The 23,478-nt window shown below is 43.7% G+C and overlaps 2 protein-coding genes across 4 annotated transcripts in view; one reads left to right on the top strand and one right to left on the bottom strand.

The window, feature by feature from the left end:
- rtn4ip1 (reticulon 4 interacting protein 1) overlaps nucleotides 1-16,385 on the top strand; it is a 59,184-nt gene extending 42,799 nt beyond the window's left edge. Inside the window, exon 9 of the mRNA XM_080192835.1 lies at nucleotides 16,171-16,385. Coding sequence (XP_080048961.1) covers nucleotides 16,171-16,290 — 120 coding nt within the window. The 3' untranslated portion in view covers nucleotides 16,291-16,385. The remainder of the gene's footprint in view (nucleotides 1-16,170) is intronic.
- Nucleotides 16,376-23,478, bottom strand: part of LOC145345157 (uncharacterized) — a 214,415-nt gene continuing 207,312 nt past the window's right edge. For all 3 annotated transcript variants that reach the window (XM_080192832.1, XM_080192833.1, XM_080192834.1), the window contains one exon: nucleotides 16,376-18,121. In XM_080192832.1, coding sequence (XP_080048958.1) covers nucleotides 18,033-18,121 — 89 coding nt within the window. In that variant the 3' untranslated portion in view covers nucleotides 16,376-18,032. The remainder of the gene's footprint in view (nucleotides 18,122-23,478) is intronic.

The raw sequence follows: 23,478 nt of genomic DNA, 5'->3' as shown, positions 1-23,478 counted from the left end.
AGAAATATTCCCAAGGTAAGGCCCTAAATATGGGCTGTTGCTTCAAGTATTAATTCTTTTTCTTTGACTTTCCCCTACCAGCTCTTCCTTAGTCCTGCTGTCTTGACATGACAACTCTGGCCACTCTTGTGTGTGAGTCCAGGCAATGGGCATTGGCACTCTAATTTGTCTCAGGGAAATTCACAGGCAATTTGAGAGTCTGGGTTCAGCAGACACCCACACATCCTCCAGCTGTGGATAGCTATTGAGGGAGAGCCCAGGCCTCCCTTCCTTGGAGCAAATTTAGCAAAGCAGTGGGTGAAATTCTTGATTTCAAATGAAGATCCTTTTTAGTGGGATTTTGTTTTACTGGGATAAATTTCAAAACAAATGCCCTGTGGAATCACCAAGGTTTGCAGCTCAAGGACCCTGTGCTGCTTCTGTTGCCTCTGTGAAAGTGCGCTCTCCAGATCGTCACTCCCTTGCCCATTTCCTTTCCCATTGCATTTTTTTTATTGCTCCTATTTATTAAAACAGGAATCCAGGAGGATTTTACTTATTGACATGTCCTCTGCACTTTAAAGATGAGTGTAACTGATTCCTTGCATTTTCCTGCCCCTTTATTCATAGAATCCCTACAGGGCAGAAAGATGCCACTCGGCCCATCAACCCTGTACCAACCACAATCCCACCTAGGCCCAATCACCATAACCCCACATATCTACCCTGCTAATCCCCCCCACACTAAGGGCAATTTTAGCATGGCCAATCAACCTAACCTAACATCTTTGGACTGTGGGAGGAAACTGGAGCACGCGGAGGAAACTCACGCAGACACGGGGAGAATGTGCAGACTCACAGACAGTGACCCGCAGCCAGAATCAAATCCGGGTCCCTGGCACTGTGAAGCAGCCGTGCCAACCACTGTGCCACCTATGAGGGATACTGTTGTGATTTATTCCTCTATCTGCCACCTCACAAAGCTAATGTTGCAAAATCTGCAGGCCCGGGGCGGCTCGGTGGCACAGTGTTTAGTGCTGCTGTTTCACAGTGTCAGGGATCCGGGTTCGATTCCTGGCTTGGGTCACTGTCTGTGTGGAGTTTGCACATTCTCCTTGTGTCTGTGTGGGTTTCCTCCGGGTGCTCCAGTTTCCTCCCTAAATCTAAAAGACGTGCTGGTTAGATGCATTGACCCGAATAGGTGCCGAAATGTGGCAACTCAGGGAATTTCACAGTAACTTCATTGCAGTGTTAATGTAAGCCTCACTTGTGACTAAGAAATAAACTTTAACTTTATTAATGCCAGTGAAGATGATGTACAGATGACATATAGACAGTTGGATGAGGCCCTTATGTACTCCTTTGAAAGTTTATTTTTTAACAGTACGTTTTCTCTCCTTGCTCAACCTCCGAAAACCCATTGCCTTACATTTGTCTGCAGTAAGTTATATCTGACGTCCATCTGCTCGATCTAACCATTTGTCTCGATCCTTCTTGAGTTGATTGTAATCTTCGTAGTTAATCGGTCTATTTCATCTGCAAATTTTGAATTTGTGCTCCGATATTCAAATTCATTTTGCACAGAGAGAAAAGATCAGTAACGGTGACTTGCAGCAGATATTCCACTGACTGGATACAATGTTCTCAGTGAAGACTTTGTGATGTTAAAGTTCCAAATGAGACTTGACACCTCATCCAAAGTACTGGAATCTCTTTCACTCTGTACCTAAAGAAATCAATGTACACTTATTACCAAAAGACTGGGATCACAAAGCCCATTATTGGAATCTGAACAGTATACCGGTGGCAGCAATAAGATCAGGAATCTTTAAAAAAAAGCCATACCAGAAAAGGAAATGGATATTAAAATATTGGCACAGGTGCAAGTGACAGACTTCCACAGAATGCGTTGCAGCAGACGGTAAAACCTGTGAGACATTCAATGCTTCTAATGTTTTCACAGTAGGAGTAGGGAGAACTGGAGAAGATAACAAAGGGTTTGTATTGGACGGAGAAGGCAATCCATTTCTGTCCAAGAAAGAGCCCAGAAAAATTGTCATCCTGAAAGATACTGGTTCAGCTCAGAGCTTATTGTGTTTGATTTATTATTGTCACATGTATCAGCACACAATGAAAAGTATTGTTTCTTGCATGCTACACAGACAGAGCATACTGTTCATAAAGACAAAAACAAGAGAGTGCAGAATGTAGTGTTACAGTCATAGCTAAGTCAGCAAAGGATTTGGATCTTTCTGCAGAAGATTCACGGAATTGGAATGTTTCAATCCAGGGTATTGAAGGGAAGTGTATGTTCTACCTGTTAGACTGAGTAAATTTAAGCTGTATTCTGTTCAAGGGGCCCTTTGTAGTTGGAATTGTTTCAAAATTACTTACTGCAAATGAGACTTTATATTGGGCAATGATATTGTGGGCAGTGTAGTTTTTTTCACGTCCTGGGATGGATTTTTATAGTTCCCATGGAGAGTGAACACTAAGAGATGGAAAGTGAGGGCAGCTTGAGCCAACAATCCACCACCACCTCTACTGACTGACAACCAATGTCCTCACTGTCAGAAAGCCTGCAAGGCTGAAATAGAGTTTATAAACAACCGTGAACACTGACATCTCACCTCCACCCAGTTATCCACTAGAGACATTCATCCTCGATATGAGAAATTGTCAATGTGTGGACCGGAAAACACTTCTTTACTGGATTCTTGGCCCCATTTAGTAACAGTGAGGCTGTAGCATCATCGATATCATCGCCTCAACTGAAAAGTGCTATCTCAGCACAGACCAGGAATCACACTGGGACCTTTCCAGGGGTTCAGCTAGTCATTGAAGTCACGGGGTTTCTCTCCATTAGCTTTATGTCAAGCACATTCTCACCGGGGACACAGTCACCCTGATATACACCATCATGGAATAGGGAGTGGGCTTGTCAAAGTCGCACTCTCTATATTTAACTCTCTAACCCCTATGTCCCACTGACCCTTTCCTGACTGTTGTTGGGGGAATTAACAGGGCAGCACAGTGGTTAGCGCTGCTGCCTCACAGCGCCAGAATAGCAGATTCGATGGGTCACAGTCTGTGCAGAGTTTGTACGTTCTCCCGTGTCTGCGTGGGTTTCCTCCTGATGCTCCAGTTTCCTCCCACAGTCTGAAAAACATGCTGGTTAGGTGCATTGGCCGTGCTAAATTCTCCCACAGTGTACCCAAACAGGTAGGAAAAGATCTGAGGTGTTCAAGCCAGGCGACCCTGACCTATACAAGAAATCCAGATATAACCTATGGAGAGCCATCAAAGATGCCAAAAGACAGAACTGGATCAGCCTGGAGTCCCAGGCTAGCCATACAGACTCCCACTGACTATGGCAAGGTCTGCATTAACAAGAGTTAATGTAAGCCTACTTGTGACACTAATAAATAAAATACTAAAGGCGGTATTTGAGTTCTTACTCGTCCCGTCCATGCATTGCTGTAAATACGCTAACTCTGCACTCGATTGAAGCCTGTTTCGTAAGCTAGTTAATGATAACACAGTTCGGATTCAGTGGAATTTTCAAACTATTTACAGCTCCAGCAGCACTTTGAACAGGAAAGGGGTGGGTAATTTAAGCCTTCGTGATAATTGAAGCTGAATGACTTTAGTTGTCATTTTGTATTTAAGAGTATTCATCACTAATCTTTTGATGTGCTGGCCACTGAAACATAAAAGTTCAAAGCAGCAGAATTTTCCAGTTGACCCGGTTTGTAAGTTCGGTTTAAAGCTCCGGGCTTCGCTATTTGCATTATTAATCAGCAGGGTTTTGTTATTACTGTTCCTGCTACTACAATGAATTTCAAAGTTGCTTTATTCCAAAACATGCTTGGAAACGTGGCTTATTCAAAATATAAAGCGGCTGCTTCCCCGTCAGTCTGTGCTCATGTTCATTTCGTAAGGGTGCAGTGCAGAGGGACCACCCAGATTTTTGGCATCGCTTTATTGCCTCTGCAACACTGAATCAAGGAAAGCATGTTTGCCTTTTCTTTCACAATTTCCTGGCTTGGGCAGGAGTAGCTTTCTACAAATAGTGGCAGTTTTCAAGTACCTCATTTCAATGAACATCCTCCACTTGTGAACCTCAAGAGCAAGTGGTGGCATTCTTAACAAAGAGAATTACATCTGAGCTCAACTCCATCTGACCTGAGATCTTCACTTACTTTCCCATTGAATAGTGGAGCAGACTAAATGGGCCAAATGGCCTATTTCTGCTCCTACATCTTGTGGGCCTTCCTGCAACAGTTATTCTTTAACGAAAACACTTGCATTTATATTGCACCTTTTAGGATACCTGGCCGTTGCAATGTGCTTTGCAGCCAATGACGTGTTTTTGAGTTGTGCTCGCTGTTCTGATGTATAAAATGTTGGAACCAATGTATCAAGGGGGTGACACAGTGGTTAGCACTGCTGCCTCACAGCGCCAGGAACCCAGGTTCAATTCCAGCCTCTGGCCACTGTTTGTATGGAGTTTTCACATTCTCCCCATGTCTGCATGGGTTTCCTCCAGGTGCCCAATTTCCTTCCACACTCCAAAGATGTGCGGGTTAATTGATTGGCCGTGATAAATTGCTCCTTAGTGTCAGGGGGATTAGGAGGGTAAATATGTGAGGTTATGGGGATAGGATGTGGGTGGGATTGTTGTTGGTGTGGGCTCGATGGGCCAAATGGCCTCTTCTGCACTGTAAATTCTACAATCCTATGAAGTTCCAGGAACAGCAATGAGATAAATTAGCAATTTGTTAAAAGCGATATTGGTCGAGGCATAAAAATTGCCCAGGTTGCTGAGCAAAATCGTGTGCAACAGTGGGAACTCTGGCTGTGATTACACAATCCAGGGATCACATTTATAAAGGGGAAACCTCTGATTGGAAAGACATGCTGTGGGTATGCCGGCGTTGGACTGGCGTAAACACAGTAAAAAGTCTGACAACACCAGGTTTTAGTCCAACCGATTTATTTGATAATAGACTCACAAGCTTTCGGGGTTAGTCCCTTCGTCAGGTGAATGACGAAGTCACCTGACGAAGGGACTAACCCCGAAAGCTTGTGAGTATATTATCAAATAAATAGGTTGGACTAAAACCTGGTGTTGTCAGACTTTTTACTGTGGAAAGACATGCAGCAGATCTTTTACAACAGTGACGGTAAGTTCAAAACTGGAATTTGCAAATAAACAAATGACAAAAGGTGGCTTGATGGCACAGTGTTTAACACTGCTGCTCACAGCTCCTTCACAGATCCAGAGATCTGTGTTCAATTCCAGCCTTGGGTGGAGTCTGTGTGGAATTTGCATGTTCTCCCCATGTCTGCGTGTGTTCTTCCGGGTGCTCCGGTTCCCTCCCACTGCCCATAGATGTGTGGGTTAATGGATTAGCCATGGTAAATGTGTAGGGTTATGGAGATCAGATGGGGGACTGGGCCTGGGTAAGATACTTTGTTAGAGAGTCACTGCAAATCCAGTGGGCTGAATGGCTTCCTCTGCACTTTAGGGATTCTATGAAATTCTACAGAATAGGAAGCAATGCATACTTTTTTGTAAAGAATTTTAAAATGGAGGGAAGGACTTCTAGAGAGGGAACCCCGAGTATCAATGTTGGGATTCCTCAGCTGGGATTTTCTGGCTCTCCCTGCAGCATGTCTTCCGGTGGTAGAGAAGGTTTGCCACTGGCTGCGGGCAGGCCCTTCCAGTCTTGCCAGGTTTTTAGTAGGGATCACCCGCCCTGTCACTGCAGAACCTGATGCAGGGGAGAGGGGGGGATCGCCTTCAGCAGCACTGGAATATCCCACTGGTGGGAAGGGCCTGAAAATCCTGCCCCTCATGCTTCTAACTTCAGATTCATAAAATTGGGTCTTTTGTTTTGGAGATATTAAATTGTGGAGGGTGGGCGCATCAATTCTGGGGAGGCAGTAGGACTTACAAAAAAAAGTTACATGGATCTGAAAGTTTAGAGGCAAAAATGAATGACTTAAACGCAAATTAGTCAAACTAACCAAGAGTGGAATTGAAGGGTGTTTGTTTTGCCCACCATTGAGGGGAGGATTAATCTGCAAACAGAACATTGTGCTATGTTTCAAAATCACCTCCTCCTCCCTGTGATAATGGCCTTTTGTATATCTTCCTCACACATTTCCTTCTCTAAATTGGCAGTGGAGCCTTCAGTTGTTCGGACCTTTCCAGTTTTGTCTACCTTGAAAAGTCTGAGATCATGCTTCCACTCACTTCTTCTAACTCTGCCACAGTGAGCGGCTCAGTGGTTAGCACCCGCTGCCTCATAGCGCCAGGGACCCGGGTTCAATTCCAGCCTCGGGTGCATAGTAACCTTTCAGTCTGTGTGGAGTTTGCACTTTCTCCCTATATCTGCGTGGGTTTCCTCCGGGTCCTCCATTTTCCCCCCCACAGTCCAAAGATGTGCAGGTTAGTTGGATTGGCCATGCTAAATTGCCCCTTAGGGTCAGGGGGACTAGCAGGGTAAATATGTGGGGTTATGGGAATGGGGCTTGGATGGGATTGTTGTTGGTGAAGGCCCCCATATGGTCTTCTTCTGCACTGTGTGCAATCTACGATTCTATGAATGACTGACCATCTATTCGACTATGAGCACAATTGCAACACATGTTGTGGTATCTTCTGCATTAAGGGTGCTATATTGGTGCAAGCTATTGTGCGAGAGCAGTTCAAGCAAGACTATGTCATTGGTAGCCAAAAAACTGTGTTGTGAGGAAGACTGAGTTATAAGGGAGAAAGCTGAGCTCTCCAACCTTAAATTGATTGAGGTGCAGGTGTGTACAAGATAGTAAATTGTTATCAAGAAGGCGCATTCACTTCAAATTAAAATTCCACAGTAAGACAATGGGTACAGGATTCAAGCTGGAGATAGGCCAATTTAGGTTGAGTCAATGCACTCTATTTTATCATTTTGATTCTAATTGCTGGGTGGACTTGAAACTGGGAGTGTTTCAAATCTGACTTTTAAACCCATTCTCAGGTGCTCCCATACACACTCTGCCTGCAAAAATATAACGAATCTGAATCACGCTGCACAAGTCTGTGGGCAGGACTTAACGCACCCAAAATCCTGCAGCTCCGATCGGCGCCTCCAACTGTGCATAAGCAGAAAAAAAATGGTAGAATGTGGCTCTCCTATTCCATCGCTCCCCTGCCACATCACTTCCCCTGGCCCCCCACGGACATTGGCCCACCTCCACAACATTACTGACCCCCTTATCCCCCCACCATTCCAACACCGCCCCCCCCCCCCCTCCCCGCCGCAACCCAGACCGATCATGGGTCCGTCCCTCACTTCCACCTCATTGATCTCAGGCAGAGTGGCAGCGGACCTGCCCCCCACCCTCCCACCAATCTCAAACAGAGAGCCATCATACGCTCAGCACTTACCTCCTCACTAACTGAAGTGCCCAAATTGCCCAAATTTTGTAGAGCATGTCTATTTCACACCGATTCTAGATGGGCGAATGCACAGGTAAAGGGGAAAGTGCTGATAAGGTTGGGCATGCAGCTTATTAAGTCAATTTAACTGTATGCAAATGAATTTAAATGGCTGTTGAGCCCGATTGTGGTCATTTTCGGGCTTTGGTAAAGGGGGAACCGGCGTGGAGGTGGTGCAGATCGAGCTACTCGCCTCACACCCGACTTTAGAACATAGAACACTACAGCACAAATAGGCCCTTCGGCCCACGAGTTGCGCCGATCACATCAATACCTACCAATCCATAGACCTATCTACAACCCCCAATCCCACTAAATCCCATATACTCATCCAGAAGTCTTTTAAAAGACCCCAGCGAGTTCGCCTCCACCACCATTGACGGCAGCCGATTCCATTCACTCACCACCCTCTGAGTGAAAAACTTACCCCTAACATAGAACATAGAACATAGAACATCTCCTCTGTACTTGCTTCCCTGCACCTTAAATCTGTGTCCTCTCGTAGCGACCATTTCAGCCCTGGGAAATAGCCTCTGAGAATCCACCCTATCTATTCCTCTCAACATTTTATAAACCTCTATCAGGTCACCTCTCAACCTTCGGCTCTCCAGGGAGAAGAGTCCCAGCTCCCTCAACCTATCTTCATAAGGCATGCCTCCCAATCCAGGCAACATCCTTGTAAATCTCCTCTGTACCCTTTCAATAGCTTCTACGTCCTTCCTATAGTGAGGCGAACAGAACTGCGCACAGTACTCCAAGTGGGGTCTGACAAGGGTCTTATAAGGGTCTTACCAAGTTTTCACGCCCAAGAACAGGTGCAACTTGATGGTAAAATTGGGCCCAACATTTAGAATTGACTAAAATAAAATACAATGGATGCTGGAAATACTCTGCAGGTCAGGCAGGATCTGTGGAGAGAGAAACAAGAGTTAATGTTTCAGGTCAATGGCTTTCCTTTAGATTCTTCTGTTGGGAAAAGATATAAAAGTCTCAGATCACGTACCAGTGTGACTCAAGAATGGCTTCTTCCCTGCTGCCATCAGACTTTTGAATGGATCTACCTTATTTTAAGCTGATCTTTCTCTGCTCCTTAGCTATGACTGTAACACTACATTCTGCACCCTTTCCTTCTCTGCTATATATTCTATGAACAGTATATTTTTTGGCTATATAGTGTGCAAGAAATACATCACAGAATACTACAGTGCAGAAGAGGTCCTTCAGCCCATCTAGTCTGCACCGATACATGAAAGGCCCTGACCTGCCCACCTAATCCCACTTGCCAGCATTTGGCCCATAGTCTTGAATGTTATGGTGTGCCAAATACTCGTCCAGGTTCTTTTTAAAGGATGTGAGGCATCCTGCTTCCACCACCCTTCCAGGCAGTGCATTCCAGATTATCATTACTCTTTGGGTAAAACTGTTTTTCCTCAAATCCCCCTTAAACCTCCCATTCCTCGCTTTTTTAACTTGTGTCCACTCATAATTGATCCTTCAACTAAGGGGAACAGCTCCTCCCTATCCACCCTGTCCGCGCCCCTCATAATCTTGAACACCTCAATCAGGTCGCCCCCTCAGTCTTCTCTGCTCCAGAGAAAAATAACCCAAGCTGATCCAACCTCTCTTTATAACTTAAATGTTCCATTCCAGGAAACATCCTAGTGAATCTCCTCTGCACCCCCTCCAGTGCATTCACATTCTTCCTATAATGTGGCGACCAGAACTGCACACAGTACTCCAGCTGTGGCCTCACCAAAGTTCTATACAACTCCATCATGACCTCTCTGCTTTTGTAATCCCGATTGATAAAGGCGAGTGTGCAATGTGCCTTTTTCATCACCCTATTAACCTGCCTTTCTGCCTTCAGAGATCTATGGACGAATCCGCCAAGGTCTCTTTGTTCTTCAGAACTTCCTGGTGTCAGCCCTTTCATAGTATACCTCCTTGTCAGATTACTCCTTCCAAAGTACGTCACCTCACACTCTTCAGGGTTGACAATATGACATGTGACAATAATAATTCAAATCCAAAAAGGAACCCAAACCATTGATTTCTTTTTAGTTGATCAGCATGCTGGGTGTAACCCTGGATAGATGACCAACTGCCGGGTAATATCCACAGTTTTGATCATTTTTGGTCGCAAAAATCTCTATATGCACTTGAATTTTTTTAAGTGCAAGAAAATATAATTTAGCCATTCATTAATACAAGCCACAATTATCTGTTAAATGGACACAAATAAAATACAACAGGGGAAAGGTTAGCGGGGTAGGCGGAAATGTGGAGCTGAGGCTACAATTCAATCGACTATGATCTTACTGAATGCCGAAACAGGTTTGAGGAGCCGAGTGGCCTACCCCTGCTCCTAATTAGTGTTAAATATAGAGTTTGTTGTTGTGGAGTCTGCACGTTCTCTCCATGTCTGCGTGGGTTTCCTCATGGAGTTTCCTCCCACAATTCAAAAGACGTGCTGGTTAGATGCATTGGTCATGCTAAATTCTCCCTCCGTGCACCCGAATAGAGGCTGGAGTGTAGCGACTAGGGGATTTTCACAGTAACTTCATTGCAGTGTTAGTGTAAGCCTACTTGCGACAATAATAAATAAAATTTAAAAACACTATTTGTAATCTGGAATTTCCATGTTAATCTGATGAGAAAAGGGTGAAGAACAGAATTTGGCCAGTGGATTTGCACTCGAACATTGGTCACTGCCTTCAGGGAAGAGCAAATGGGAATTAAACAGCTAACAAAATACCTTCTTAAATATTAAACAGTGATTTATCACAAAATAACTTCTTTACACTGGTCGTGAGAATTGTTTAGAACTTGGAGATTGTTCAACCAAGCGCAGGTTAACTTAATCTTCATCCTTATTGGGTGATCTGAACATTCTATCCTACATGAGCTTACACTATTCAACGCCGTCTGCAACTAAGCGTCAATAATGTTGTGGTTTTAACTGCAGTCCCATCATGAACTGCTAGAGGGTTCTGCATGACAACGTAACTAAGCAAGTCATCAGCAGTGTCAAATCTTAAAAGAATTCAGTTTCTGGATTATCTACAAAAAGGTCTTAAAATTGGGTTTGCCAGCATTCCAGTTACCCTCCCCACCTGCCCAATGAATCCTTAACCCAGCCACACCAGTCTGCTGGTGGTGATAGCAGCAATGTGTTGAGAGATTGGTAGAAATGCAGGTGTTGTTTTTAAAATTGTTAACCTGTACACATTACAGTATACCATTCTGAGCTGATGCCAAGATACTTAGCTGGTTCAGGAATGTATTGTGTGAAGATATCTTGCTAATCTACCTGAGTACTACCAAGTTTGTTTATTTTTGTAAAATGTTAGTGTCCCATTAAATTATATTCATGCTTCAAGCAATCCACTGTGGAACTTTATTTTCTATTTTGGTTTAAACGGAAGATTTTTATTTTAAACGGAAGAACCTGCTACTGCACAAATTATTTAGAAGTAGAATCATAGAATCTCTACAGTGCAGGAGGAAACCATTCGGCCCATTGAGCCTGCACCAACAACAATCCCACCCAGGCCCTATCCCCATAATTCTATGTACTTACCCTGCTAATCCCCTAACACTAAGGGGCTATTTAGCATGGCCAATCCACCTAACCAGCATATCTTTGGATTGTGGGCGGAAACTGGAGGACCCAGAGGAAACCCATGAGGAGTCTGGAATTGAACCCAGGTCTCTGAGTGCTGTGTGCTAACCACTGTGCCACCATATTGACTGTGTTGTGCTTTATCTCCAGGGAGCTGCAATGAAAAGGGGTGGAGGTTATGTTGCAGTTATATAACATTCGGTTAAGCCTCTCTTTTGCTTTATTTTTTTATGGGATATGGGTGCACCGCAAGGGCAACATTTGGTGTTCAGCTGTAATTGCCCTTTAACTGGCTAGGCCATTGCAGACAGCAGGGTCTGTAGTCACATATTGGGCAGGATGGGTAAGAATGACTCATTTCCTTCCTTAAAGTATTTTAGTGAATTAGATGGTTGTCATGGTCACCATCACGAAGACTAGCTTTTATATTCCAGATTTATCAATGGAGTTTAAAGCTGGCAGAAGCATTATCCTGGGCCTCTGGCTCACTAGTCCAGTGACATTATGACCGCATCACCCTTGGTCAGGAAGGCGAATGGGATGCTGGCCTTCATAGCGAGGGGGATTGAATATAAAAGTAGGGAGGTCTTGCTGCGGCTGTATAGGGCATTGGTGAGGCCGCAGCTGGAGTACTGTGTGCAGTTTTGGTCGCCGTACTTACGCAAGGATATTTTGGCCTTGGAGGGAGTGCAGAGGAGGTTTACTAGGCTGATACCGGAGTTGAGGGGGTTGAGCTATGAGGAGAGGCTGAATAAACTGGGCTTGTACTTGTTAGAGTTTAGAAGAATGAGGGGAGATCTCATTGAGACATGTAAGATGATGAATGGGATGGATAGGATAGAGGTGGAGAGACTCTTCCTGCTCAGAAAGGACAGTAGGACTAGGGGGCACAGCCTCAAGATAAAGGGGGGGCGGTTTAGAACGGAGTTGAGGAAGAACTTCTTCACTCAAAGGGTGGTGAATCTCTGGAATTCTCTGCCCGTTGAGGTGGTGGAGGCTACCTCGCTAAATATTTTTAAGACGCGGGTTGATGGGTTTTTGATAAGCGAGGGGATTAAGGGTTATGGGGAGAGGGCGGGAATGTGGAACTGAGCCACGACAGATCAGCCATGATCTTATTGAATGGCGGGGCAGGCTCGAAGGGCTAGATGGCCTACTCCTGCTCCTGTTTCTTATGTTCTTATGTTCTCTTCCCTAATTTTGAGCACTAATTGAGGTCTTTAAGATTATTAATAATTTGATGTGGTTTATTTATAACCACAAGACGTCTCATGACCATCAGACGTACCAATGAAGTAATTTTGAACAATAAGTCGTTGTAGTTAGTCCCTTCAATATAGTTTGTATCCATCTCACCAGGGTGGAGGGGGTCTTGTTTCATCTGGAGGCAACCTTAACTTTCGTGCTCAAGCCCTGCAGTGGAACTCAAATCCAAATTTAAGGCTGGGATCAGATGTTTTTCTTCTGTTCAAATTAATGTATTTCTTGGTACCAGTCCTTAGCAATCTAAAATAATTACAACTCAAATGAGATTCTACTTTCGCCAGAAGTTACTGCAAAGATACATTACTTCCTTTCTCCCCAATGTCAGATTTGCAGACTATCCCAAAGATGTGTTGGGGAATCCCTTTAGGAAGTCCCCTGGTTTATGCTGCAGTTGTCCAGAAGTGCTAAGGTCCCCTGGCCAATTGTGCTGGGAACCATCTGACAAAGTGATTTAAATTGCTAACTTCAGATGTTTCTGCCAGGGTTACAATAATAGTTACTCAGAAAAAGTTGGAAGAAATAAGATCTTTTCTAACTTCTGGATAAGTATTTTAAATCCCCAGACAGACCCCAGCACAGAACTCTTCTCCTCACCCCCAGCCTTACAGGTCAACCCCTCCACCGTCTGCCCGACTCTCGTTCCTGACTTGGCTGGACCCTCCACCACCCCTACCCACCTCCAACACACACTTCCCTCTCCCCCGACCAACCATTCACTTACCTTGAACACATACATTCTCCATAGTCTGTCAATTTCACTGGGCCATTGAAGTTCACCTGCTTTAGAGCAATCATGTTGTGGCCTCCCTGAATCCAATGCTGCTTTGTCACACTAGGGTTTGCAGGAACCTGTTTGCTGCAGGTCCCCAAGCAGCTCTGACCTTTGGACATTTCAGTGCAGTTTGCAGGAACAGGTAAGAGCACATTAAAGTCTAACAATTCCAGCGAGACATCACTTTCAGATGCTAATTGGAAGTTATAGCCCACAACATATAAGGGCAATGCACCAGTATCTGAGCAGCTGTGTTGGTTTGAAACCTAATACTGAGAAAATTGGACTGACAGGGGACTTCATGTGGAGTTACCACCAACTACCCAGTGTGGTGAACTGGATGACTTCTCGCCATTCTTGCAAGTGGGAGGTTTTCAAGGGCAAACTGAAAATGTTGCAGGAAAGACGTGCTGATAAAGAGGAAGGATGGGAAAGGCAGGATTAGAGAGCTGTGGATTACAGGGGATATTGAGGACTAGGTCAGGAAGAAGAGAGAGGCATATGTTAGATCTAAGCAACTGGGAATGGAGAGAGCACTGGAGGAATATAGAGAAAGCAGGAGGGAGCTCAAAAGGGGAGTTAGAAGGGCAAAAAGGGGGCATGAAATTGCTTTGGCAGATAGGATTAAGGAAAATCCAAAGGCATTTTACCCTTATATTAGGAACAAGAGGGTGATTAGAGGGAAAATAGGTCCTCTTAGGGACAAAGGAGGGGAACTATGCATTGAGTCTGAGGGAATGGGGGAGATCCTGAATGAATACTTTGCGTCGGTATTCACGAAGGAGAGGGGCTTGGTGTCTTGTAATGTCTTGGAGGGAGCTGTAGACCAGTTGAAGGAAATATCCATTACAAGGGAGGAAGTGTTAGGGTTTTTAGGTAGCATAAAAACTGATAAAGCTCCGGGGCCTGATGGCATTTATCCCAGGCTGCTTAGGGAGGTGAAAGATGAAATTGCTGGGCCTCTGACGCAAATCTTTGTCTCTTCTTTGGACACAGGTGAGGTCCCAGAGGACTGGAGGATAGCTAATGTGGTACCGCTGTTTAAAAAGGGCAGTAGGGATAACCCTGGTAATTATAGGCCAGTGAGTTTGACATCGGTGGTAGGAAAGTTGTTGGAAAAAATTCTTAGGGATAGGATGTATAAGCATTTGGAGCGTTGCAATCTGATTAGGGATACGCAGCATGGCTTTGTTCAGCCTGACGAATCTGGTAGAATTTTTTGAGGAGGTGACAAAAATGGTTGACGATGGACGAGCCGTTGATGTCATCTATATGGATTTCAGTAAGGCGTTTGACAGAGTCCCTCACGGTAGGCTGGTAGAAAAGATTAAGGCTCATGGGATACAGGGACAGGTACCTAGAGGGATTGAAAACTGGCTAGGCAACAGGAGACAGAGCATAGTAGTGGAAGGGTCCATTTCTAGCTGGAGGTCTGTCACCAGTGGTGTGCCGCAGGGCTCAGTGCTGGGACCTCTTCTCTTCGTAATATATATAAATGACTTGGAAGCGGGAGTAAGTGGTGTGATCAGCAACTTTGCAGATGACATCAAGATGGCAGGATTGGCAGATAGCGAGAAGGATTGTCAGATGCCACAGCATGATATAGATAGGTTGATATATTGGGCAGATAGATGGCAGATGGAATTTAATCCTGATAAAGACGAGGTGATGCATTTTGGAAGGAATAATGCAGGGAGGAGTTACATGATAAAGGGTAGACCAATTAAGAGTATAGAAATGCAGAGGGACCTGGGAGCGCAAGTGCACAAGTCTCTGAAGGTGGCAACCCAGGTGGAGAAGGTTGTGAAGAAAGGTTACGGAATGCTAGCCTTTATAGGAAGGGGTATAGAGTATAAGAGCTGGCGTCTAATGCTACGGTTGTACAGAACGTTGGTTAGGCCGCATTTAGAGTACTGCGTCCAGTTCTGGTCACTTTACTACCGGAAGGACGTGGAGACCCTGGAGAGAGTGCAGAGGAGGTTTACCAGGATGCTGCCTGGTATGGAAGGACTGGGTTATGAGGAAAGATTGGGTAAACTGGGGCTCTTTTCCTTAGAGAGACGGAGATTAAGGAGGGATCTGATAGAGGTGTATAAAATAATGAAGGGTATAGATAAACAATGGCAGGCTTTTTCCTAGCTTGGAGACAAATATCACGAGGGGTCACGAGCTAAGGGTGAGGGGGGAGAAGTATAATTTGGATACTAGCGGGAAGTTTTTCACACAGAGGGTCGTGGGGGTGTGGAATGCACTACCAAGTAAGTTGGTGGAGGCAGGCACGCTGGACTTGTTTAAGGTTTACTTAGGCACATGAGTGAAACAGGGATGGAGGGTTATAGGAGAGGGTTTTAAATCAGGATCAGAGCCTTGGGACGTTACTGGAAATCTAATGCTACGTGTTGATGTTTTGTCTCTTTTATTCTGCAGGTGTGTCGGTCCACCTTGTTGTCTAACGAGGGGCATGCACACGGTGGGTCGTGCGTGGGCTGCTCTTGGATGTTTCGAGAGTGGCCTAGTACTTCGCGTCGTTGTGTGTGCTTAAAACTGGACCAGCAGATGGGCACCACAACAACTCAGTGACTATCACTGCTAGCTGTGCAGATACATGGATTTGGGCTAGTGTCTGTGGGAGTTTGCGCATTCTCCCTGTGGTTGCGTGGGTTTCCTCCGGGTGCTCCGGTTTCCTCCCACACCCCAAAGATGTGCTCTTAGGCTGATTGGTGTAACAAATTGTCTCTAAATTATTCTCCCCTGAATCTGGTTTCCAATGGGGGTACCATACGCATACACACGGGTCAAGGTAGGTGTAGGAAATGCTGTGTTAAGATGGCGGCGCAGGGTCATTGGGCCAAAGGGCCTGTTTCCCGTGCTGTGTTCTTTATTATAACCTTTACTTCTGTCAGTCACCCCATTGCAACCCCAACCCCCCAAAAAAAACCTGAGAAGGAACTAACACCCGAGACAAGTGAAATTATTGTTTATGCTGTAAAACACTGAATAATTGCTGAAAGTAATTTCTTAATCCTTTTTATCTCGTGTCAGATTCGACCAGTTGTTGAGCAGGTTTTCTCATTCTCGGAAGTTCCCAAAGCTTTCCAGAAAATGGAAGGTGGTCATGCACGAGGGAAGACTGTAATCGACAGGAGTACAGAATGTTTATAAGAGTTGAAGAACTGTACAGACTGGTTTTTGATATATCCATTTAATTCTATTTTGAATAATTGCAATAAACATTGTCTCCAGCAAATAACTCAAAACGTTGTACATTTTATTGAGGAAAGTTGTTACATACATGGTTCAGGAATGAATGAATACAATACTACTGCAACCGTGAGGCTAAAATAAAACACACTTATTCATGTCCACCACTCAGATGCATAAAAGTTAAAGAAAAAACTTGTCCAATTTTATGTCAAAAAGTAATTCAGGTGACGAAAGTGAGGAATGAGGATAACATAGATAAAGTAAACCAACATACTGATATAAAACTTGACAGTGTAAAACTATACAACTACATCGGTGCAGTTCCCAAATTATTCCCATTATGCAAACTACTACCAAAAATGCCTATGTTACTCATCAGAAGTTGTGTACAATTCTCATGATCAATTAAAAGTTTACAAAATTCTCAAGATAGAAATCGCTGCAAACTGTGCACATTACAATCTGACACAGTTATCAAACAAAACTGCCATTTACAAACATTTGCTGATTCACCAAACATAAAAGCTATCTCTGGGCCTGCCAGTAAGATGTCTCAATGAGCTACACAAGCATAAATGATACAACACCACTGTACCACAGTGGGATTTGCTGTTGGGTAGTTGATTTGGAATTTTTCATCTTTTAAAATCTTTGTGTTATTAACGGTTGGAACTATGTACGACAGGTTAACAGTGTAAACACCAACACACACTGGCAGTGATTCAATTCTCCAAAAATCATCACCTCCCATCAAGGAGCAACAGGTTCTTAAATTGCCCTTGAAATTAAAATGGCTTCTACTTAATTTATTTATGAGTAGAAAACACCATTATCATCACGGTTTCAGAATCTCACATCCACCTCAGATGACAACTAGATGTTCTGTACTTCATTGTTCAGAACAAACTTGGAAACAGTAGTACAGCAGTTGCCACCTAATCGTACTTCAGCTTGTGGCCAGTAATGTCTAAGTGTTATAACAGTCACCTGTTAACCAATAGTTTATCTTATTATCCTCAAAGTGAGAATAACAAAACATTTAATACTTTGAAATGTTATGTCATCATTTACATTTATTATCACATTCAATGTGACAGATATTTAATCTTGCTTGTTCCATTGTATGGCCGGGTACCTCCTCTGAAATGAGTGGAAACTGAGATGAATTGCCAAGACATGCATAGTAATTATGTCACACAATGTGTTGGGTCAGTTTTATGTTTGCCAAGGGAAAAATACTTCTGCAATCTTAATGCATTATATCACTTGCAACAAAGGGTATTAAACCCAAATACTAAACCAGACTTCCAGTGTTCAATAAAACCAGCGAGTGACCATAGTGCTTGTCAATCATAAATACAACCGTTTTAAAAAATATATAGGATTTCAAAGCATTTGCACCAGGCATGAAGTTTTCTCATTTGGATACTGAAACAGCTCCAGCCAGGCTTACTGCCAAACGATAAAGACATGAGACACCACCTCAGACTTGATTACTTTGCATAGAATGAGCGGTAGCTAATTAGAAATAAACATATAATTGAGATGACTTCTCCACCACTCTTGCCCTGAATTCCGATGTGCTATTTTGGAGTTCACTTGAAGAGTGCGAAGTTGCACTGCTGACAGTAAAATGGAGAGATTTACAATATTTCGAAAGTGCCTCAAGTGTTTCATTTCCTGTTTCCACCAGGAAAGATTCAAAGGATTTCCAGGTCCCACCTTTGTGTTGGCTGAACCTCATCAAATTTGTTGAGAATGGTTTGATTCTGGTCAAAATGCTGACCACCTTAAAAGCAATAAGATCACAACAATTAGACATGTTGCATTAAAAAGCTCATTCTTAAAAGTTCTGACAAAAAAACTACCAGTCCTGATGACCACACAATCCTTGCAACAGTGTGTATGAATGACCCTTTCCATTTTGGATGGGTGCTTGCTAAGAGAAAGGGTTAAGCTATTATTTCATGTAAAATCAGCAGCGTCAATCAGAATCCTGTCGCCTTTGGGCCTTTTTGTTCAATTGCAGCCCAGACTTATGGATGGAAGCCTCACATCCCTCTCTTGCCTGCTGGGACCTGATGTGAGGTATATTTTCTAAGCCGGAACCCTGGATATGGGTTTGCAGCTTGTACAGCCTTGATCTGTGACACCATCAGGTGTTTGTGAAGAGAGGAAAATTGACGATGAATGCTGGTCACTGATTAGAGTTAAAATTCTAATTTTAGTAAGAAAATGAATATGAGCATGTGGTAATGGGACATGACTTTACACTGGAAGACCACCTTTTGTTAACTACAATTTTAAAAACTGAGAATTCCATAACCACTGTTGGCAGAAACTAGGTGGATCTTTGCCTGCTTCCATATTAGATTTCTAACGAAAACTGCACCAAAAATTAGTGTTGAATTTATGAATGATTCTGTGCTGTGGATTCACATCCCACTGGGAAATAGACCGAGATGAGTCAAACATATCACTTTAAGCCTTTGCATAGAGGTGTTTATATTTAGGTTGGACAAGATATCAAATCGAGATTCCTCAGAAAAATGAATTTGGCGCAGCAACCTACCTTTAAGGATTTATTTAAAAATTCATTCATTAAACTGCATCCCTAAAAGGGAAAAGAGCTGCTAAAAAAATTGCAGTATATTGTTCTAAATTTAAATTCTGACATGATTAAAATTTTCATTTGCAAAGTTGAGTCACATTGCCATCAATATAGCTTTAGATTATCCGATTTAATTTTGAAATTTTTAAAACAAAGACTTTAGAATACGAAGTCCTCTAGAGAAGTTCTTACAAAAAATTTTGACCTTGGGATGTGAGTCCAGCGGCAAGGTCAGCATTTATCATCTATCCCTAAGAACATAAGAACATAAGAAATAGGAGCAGGAGTAGGCCATCTAGCCCTTCAAGCCTGCCCCGCCATTCAATAAGATCACGGCTGATTTGAAGTGGATCAGTTCCACTTTCCCGCTTTCTCCCCATAACCCTTAATTCCCTTGTCAGTCAAAAACCTATCTACCCGTGACTTAAATATATTTAGCGAGGTAGCCTCCACCACTTCAACGGGCAGAGAATTCCAGAGATTCACCACCCTTTGAGTGAAGAAGTTCCTCCTCAACTCCGTTCTAAACTGCCCCCACCTTAGCTTGAGGCTGTGCCCTCTAGTCCTGCTGTCCTTTCTGAGCGGGAAGAATCTCTCTACCTCTACTCTATCCATCCCTTTCATTATCTTATACGTCTCTATAAGATCCCCCCTCATCCTTCTAAACTCCAACGAGTACAGACCCAGTCTATTTAGTCTCTCTTCATAGTCCAACCCCCTCATCTCCAGTATCAACCTAGTGAACCTCCTCTGCACTCCCTCCAAGGCCAAAATATCCCTGCGCAAGTGCGGCGACCAAAACTGCATACAGTACTCCAGCTGCGGCCTCACCAGTGCCCTGTACAGTTGCAGCAAGACCTCCCTGCTTTTATATTCTATCCCCCTCTCTATAAAGGCCAACATTCCATTCGCCTTCTTAATTACCTGCTGCACCTGCACGTTGGGTTTTTGCGACTCATGCACAAGGACCCCCAGGTCCCTCTGCACCGTAGCATGCTGCAGCTTTTCTCCCTTTAAATAGTAATCCCTCCTACTATTATTCCTGCCAAAGTGGATAACCTCACACTTGCTAACACTGTACTCCATCTGCCAGGTCCTCGCCCACTCGCTCAGCCTATCTAGATCCCTCTGCAAACTTTCCACACCCTCCGCACAATTTGCTTTTCCACTCATCTTTGTGTCATCAGCAAATATCGTCACCCTACACTCAGCCCCCTCCTCCAGATCATCTATATAAATGGTAAATAGCTGAGGCCCCAGCACCGATACCTGCGGCACTCCACTAGTCAGAAACCACCAATCAGAATAGCACCCATTGATACCAACTCTCTGCCTCCTATTAAACAACCAATCCTCTATCTACGCTAACACCTTACCCCCAACTCCATGCCCCCTAACCTTCTGAAGCAACCTTTTGTGAGGCACCTTATCAAACGCCTTTTGAAAATCGAGAAACACCACATCCACCGGTTCCCCTCTGTCTACCGCACGAGTCACATCCTCATAGAAACCCAATAAATTCGTCAAACACGACTTCCCCTTAACGAATCTGTGCTGCGTCTGCTCTATCAAACCATTCTTTTCTAGGTGCCTCGCTATTTCTTCTTTGATGACGGATTCAAGCATTTTTCCAACTACAGACGTTAAACTAACCGGCCTATAATTCCCTGCCTTTTGCCTGCAACCTTTTTTAAACAGCGGCGTAACATTAGCTGTTTTCCAATCTTCCGGCACTTCCCCGGAATCCAGCAAAGTTTGGTAAATAATCACTAAGGCATCTACTATCACCTCTGCCATTTCCTTCAGAACCCTGGGATGCATTCCATCCGGTCCTGGGGACTTGTCCACCATCAGTCCTGTTAGTCTATCAAGCACACCTCTCTAGTGACAGTAATCTCATTCAGGCCCTCAACTCCTACCATCCTTCTATCTTTAATATCCGGCAAACTATTCACGTCCTCCTCCGTGAAGACCGAGGCAAAAAACTTATTTAAGGCCTCCACCATTTCCTCATCTCCCACCACTAAATCCCCCCTCTCATCCTCTAAGGGTCCAACATTCACTCTAGCCAGCGTCCTTAAGACTTGATTACCTGTAAAGACTCGCATTCCAAACACTATCTTGTAAAGTGAGTTTGTGTCTTTATATGCCCTGTTTGTGAACACAAGTCCTCACTCACCTGAAGAAGGAGCTTAAGGCTCCGAAAGCTAGTGCTGCCAAATAAACCTGTTGGACTTTAACCTGGTGTTGTGAGACTTCCTACTGTGCTTACCCCAGTCCAACGCTGGCATCCCCACATCATGCTAAATTGAGCGTAGTGTCAGGGGGATCAGCAGCGTAAATGAGGGGTATAGCAATAGGACCTGGGCGGAATTGTGGACAGTACAGACTCAATGGGCCAAATGGCCTCCTTCTGTACCGTAGGGATTCTATGATTCTACCACCTTTGATGAAAAGGCTGCAGAATTATTTCATCCCGATCATCACAAGAGGTCAGTGAACCCACTATTCCCCCTCCCCACCAACGACCTGGGAATTTAGGATAGCAATTCCACATTAATTGTGCCCCAATCCTCCTGCCCCGTATGTTCATAGGAGATCTGACCTGCTTGGAGTTGGATTGGTGAATGACAATCAATGATTAATCAAGTTGGATGAATGAAGTATAGCAAGGGACATGCAGCAAAGTAAACTTCTGAATAAAATTAATGACTAAAAAAGAAATTTGCCTAGTTGGATGGTTGTCACTGCCCAGCAGAAAAAATACCTCAGCTACCCAACGACTGCCTCCCACATACCTCAGACATGAATCACAAGCATTTTTGAAATTGTTTGTACCACGAGAATGTAAAGCTATACTTGTGCAGACAGATCAAATATTGATGAAAAATTTCACTCCATACCATGCTATTTCTTCCAAAGAAATACGTTCCTTAATAACCAGTGGTACACCACAATGTACAAGATTGTTATTAGGTAACAGTACCAAGGGATCAGGATCAAAAGCAGGTAATTTAAGTTGAGGTGGAGAATAACCATGATCTAGTTAACTAAAGGGACAAGCCTGAGGGACTGAATGGTCTTTTAATTAATAGTTGCCATGTGGTTACAAGTTCAGCAATGATAGAAATTCAGAATGAATAAATACTGGCAAAGATAAAGGCTTCTGAAGGCAGTAAATAAATAATGTTGTAACCGAAAGAATAGGGTGTGTATCAGTACTACCACGTATCCAGTCTGTGTGCTGAAATAGTATAACAAAACTTTTTCTAACATCATTGAATAATTTATAAATTGGCAGAGAAAGCACATTGTGTTCCCGACAGCTCATGTAATCTGCACAGCTGTCCAAGTACCAACATTAACTTTTGTGACCAAATGATGCGGAGAATTTTCAATTTCTTAATTGACTATTAAAGCAAAAAGAACTGCAGTCCTTGTGGTCGGCTTATTGAACAAAAAAAAATTACACCACAGGCCCTCCAAGCCTGCACTGACCATGCTGCCCGATTTAACTAAAACTCCCCCCACCCTTCAGAGGACCATATGCCTCTATTCCCATCCTATTCATATATTTGTCAAGACGCCCCCTAAAAGTCACAATCATTTCTGCTTCCACTACCTCCTCTAGCAACGAGTTCCAGGCACCCAGTACTCTGTGTAAAAAACCTGCCTCCTTTAAACCTCGCCACTCGCACCTTAAACCTGATTGTCATAAAACATGTAAGGTGCTTCACGGGAGAATTATCAAGCAAAACCTGACACCAAGCTATTTAAAGTGATGACCAGAACCTTGGTCAAAGGCTAGGGCAGAATTCTCCAGCCACGCTGGTCTAAAAGCTGGAAATTCCCACCCAAGCGTCAATGGCATTTCACATTCACTGCAGCCCGACCGCTAAAATTCCAGTGGCGGGCCCGACGGGAGAATTCTGGCCTAAGTTCTTAAGGGACACCTTTATAAGGAGAGAGGGGAGGTCATTTCCAGCTCGGGCCAATGCAGAAAACTACTGTCAGGTTTTTCCGGCCATGCTTGCCTGAAGACCGGAAATTACCGCCTGACTTCAATGGACCACCCCCCACCTGCCAGAATTCCAGTGGCGATGGGATGGTAGAATTCCGGCCTATGTGTTGACAAGAAATCCTGTGTTCAAACCTGCTGCCAAATACCCAAAAATCTGAAAGTCTCTTTCTCTCAAATACAAGTCATTTTAAACAGAGTATTTTAAAGATGTGAGATAAAAAGATCATAGTAGTTAAATAGAAATGCTAAAATTTAATAATATATAGCTGAGGTATATATGTATTTGTATTTGTATTTATATAATGCTGCTGGATTTGTATTTATATAATGCTGCTCTTGAGCTCAGGAATCTCACAGTTGAAATGCAATCTGTATTTGCACTAAAAATACAGTGCAAGTTCTGTATTGCACTTGCAAGTTCTAACAAAGAGCAATGTGATAATGATCGGATAGCCTACTTTTGCAGGACGGTTAGGGGTATGTGGGCGTGACAGTGACTCAATGATGATACAGA

The sequence above is a fragment of the Carcharhinus amblyrhynchos genome, chromosome 7 (genome assembly GCF_965287045.1).
Source record: "Carcharhinus amblyrhynchos chromosome 7, sCarAmb.v2.hapA, whole genome shotgun sequence".
In the NCBI taxonomy this organism is placed as follows: domain Eukaryota; kingdom Metazoa; phylum Chordata; class Chondrichthyes; order Carcharhiniformes; family Carcharhinidae; genus Carcharhinus; species Carcharhinus amblyrhynchos.
The sequence above is the reverse complement of the archived record's forward strand: the minus strand, read 5'-3'. Positions and strand labels throughout refer to the sequence as shown.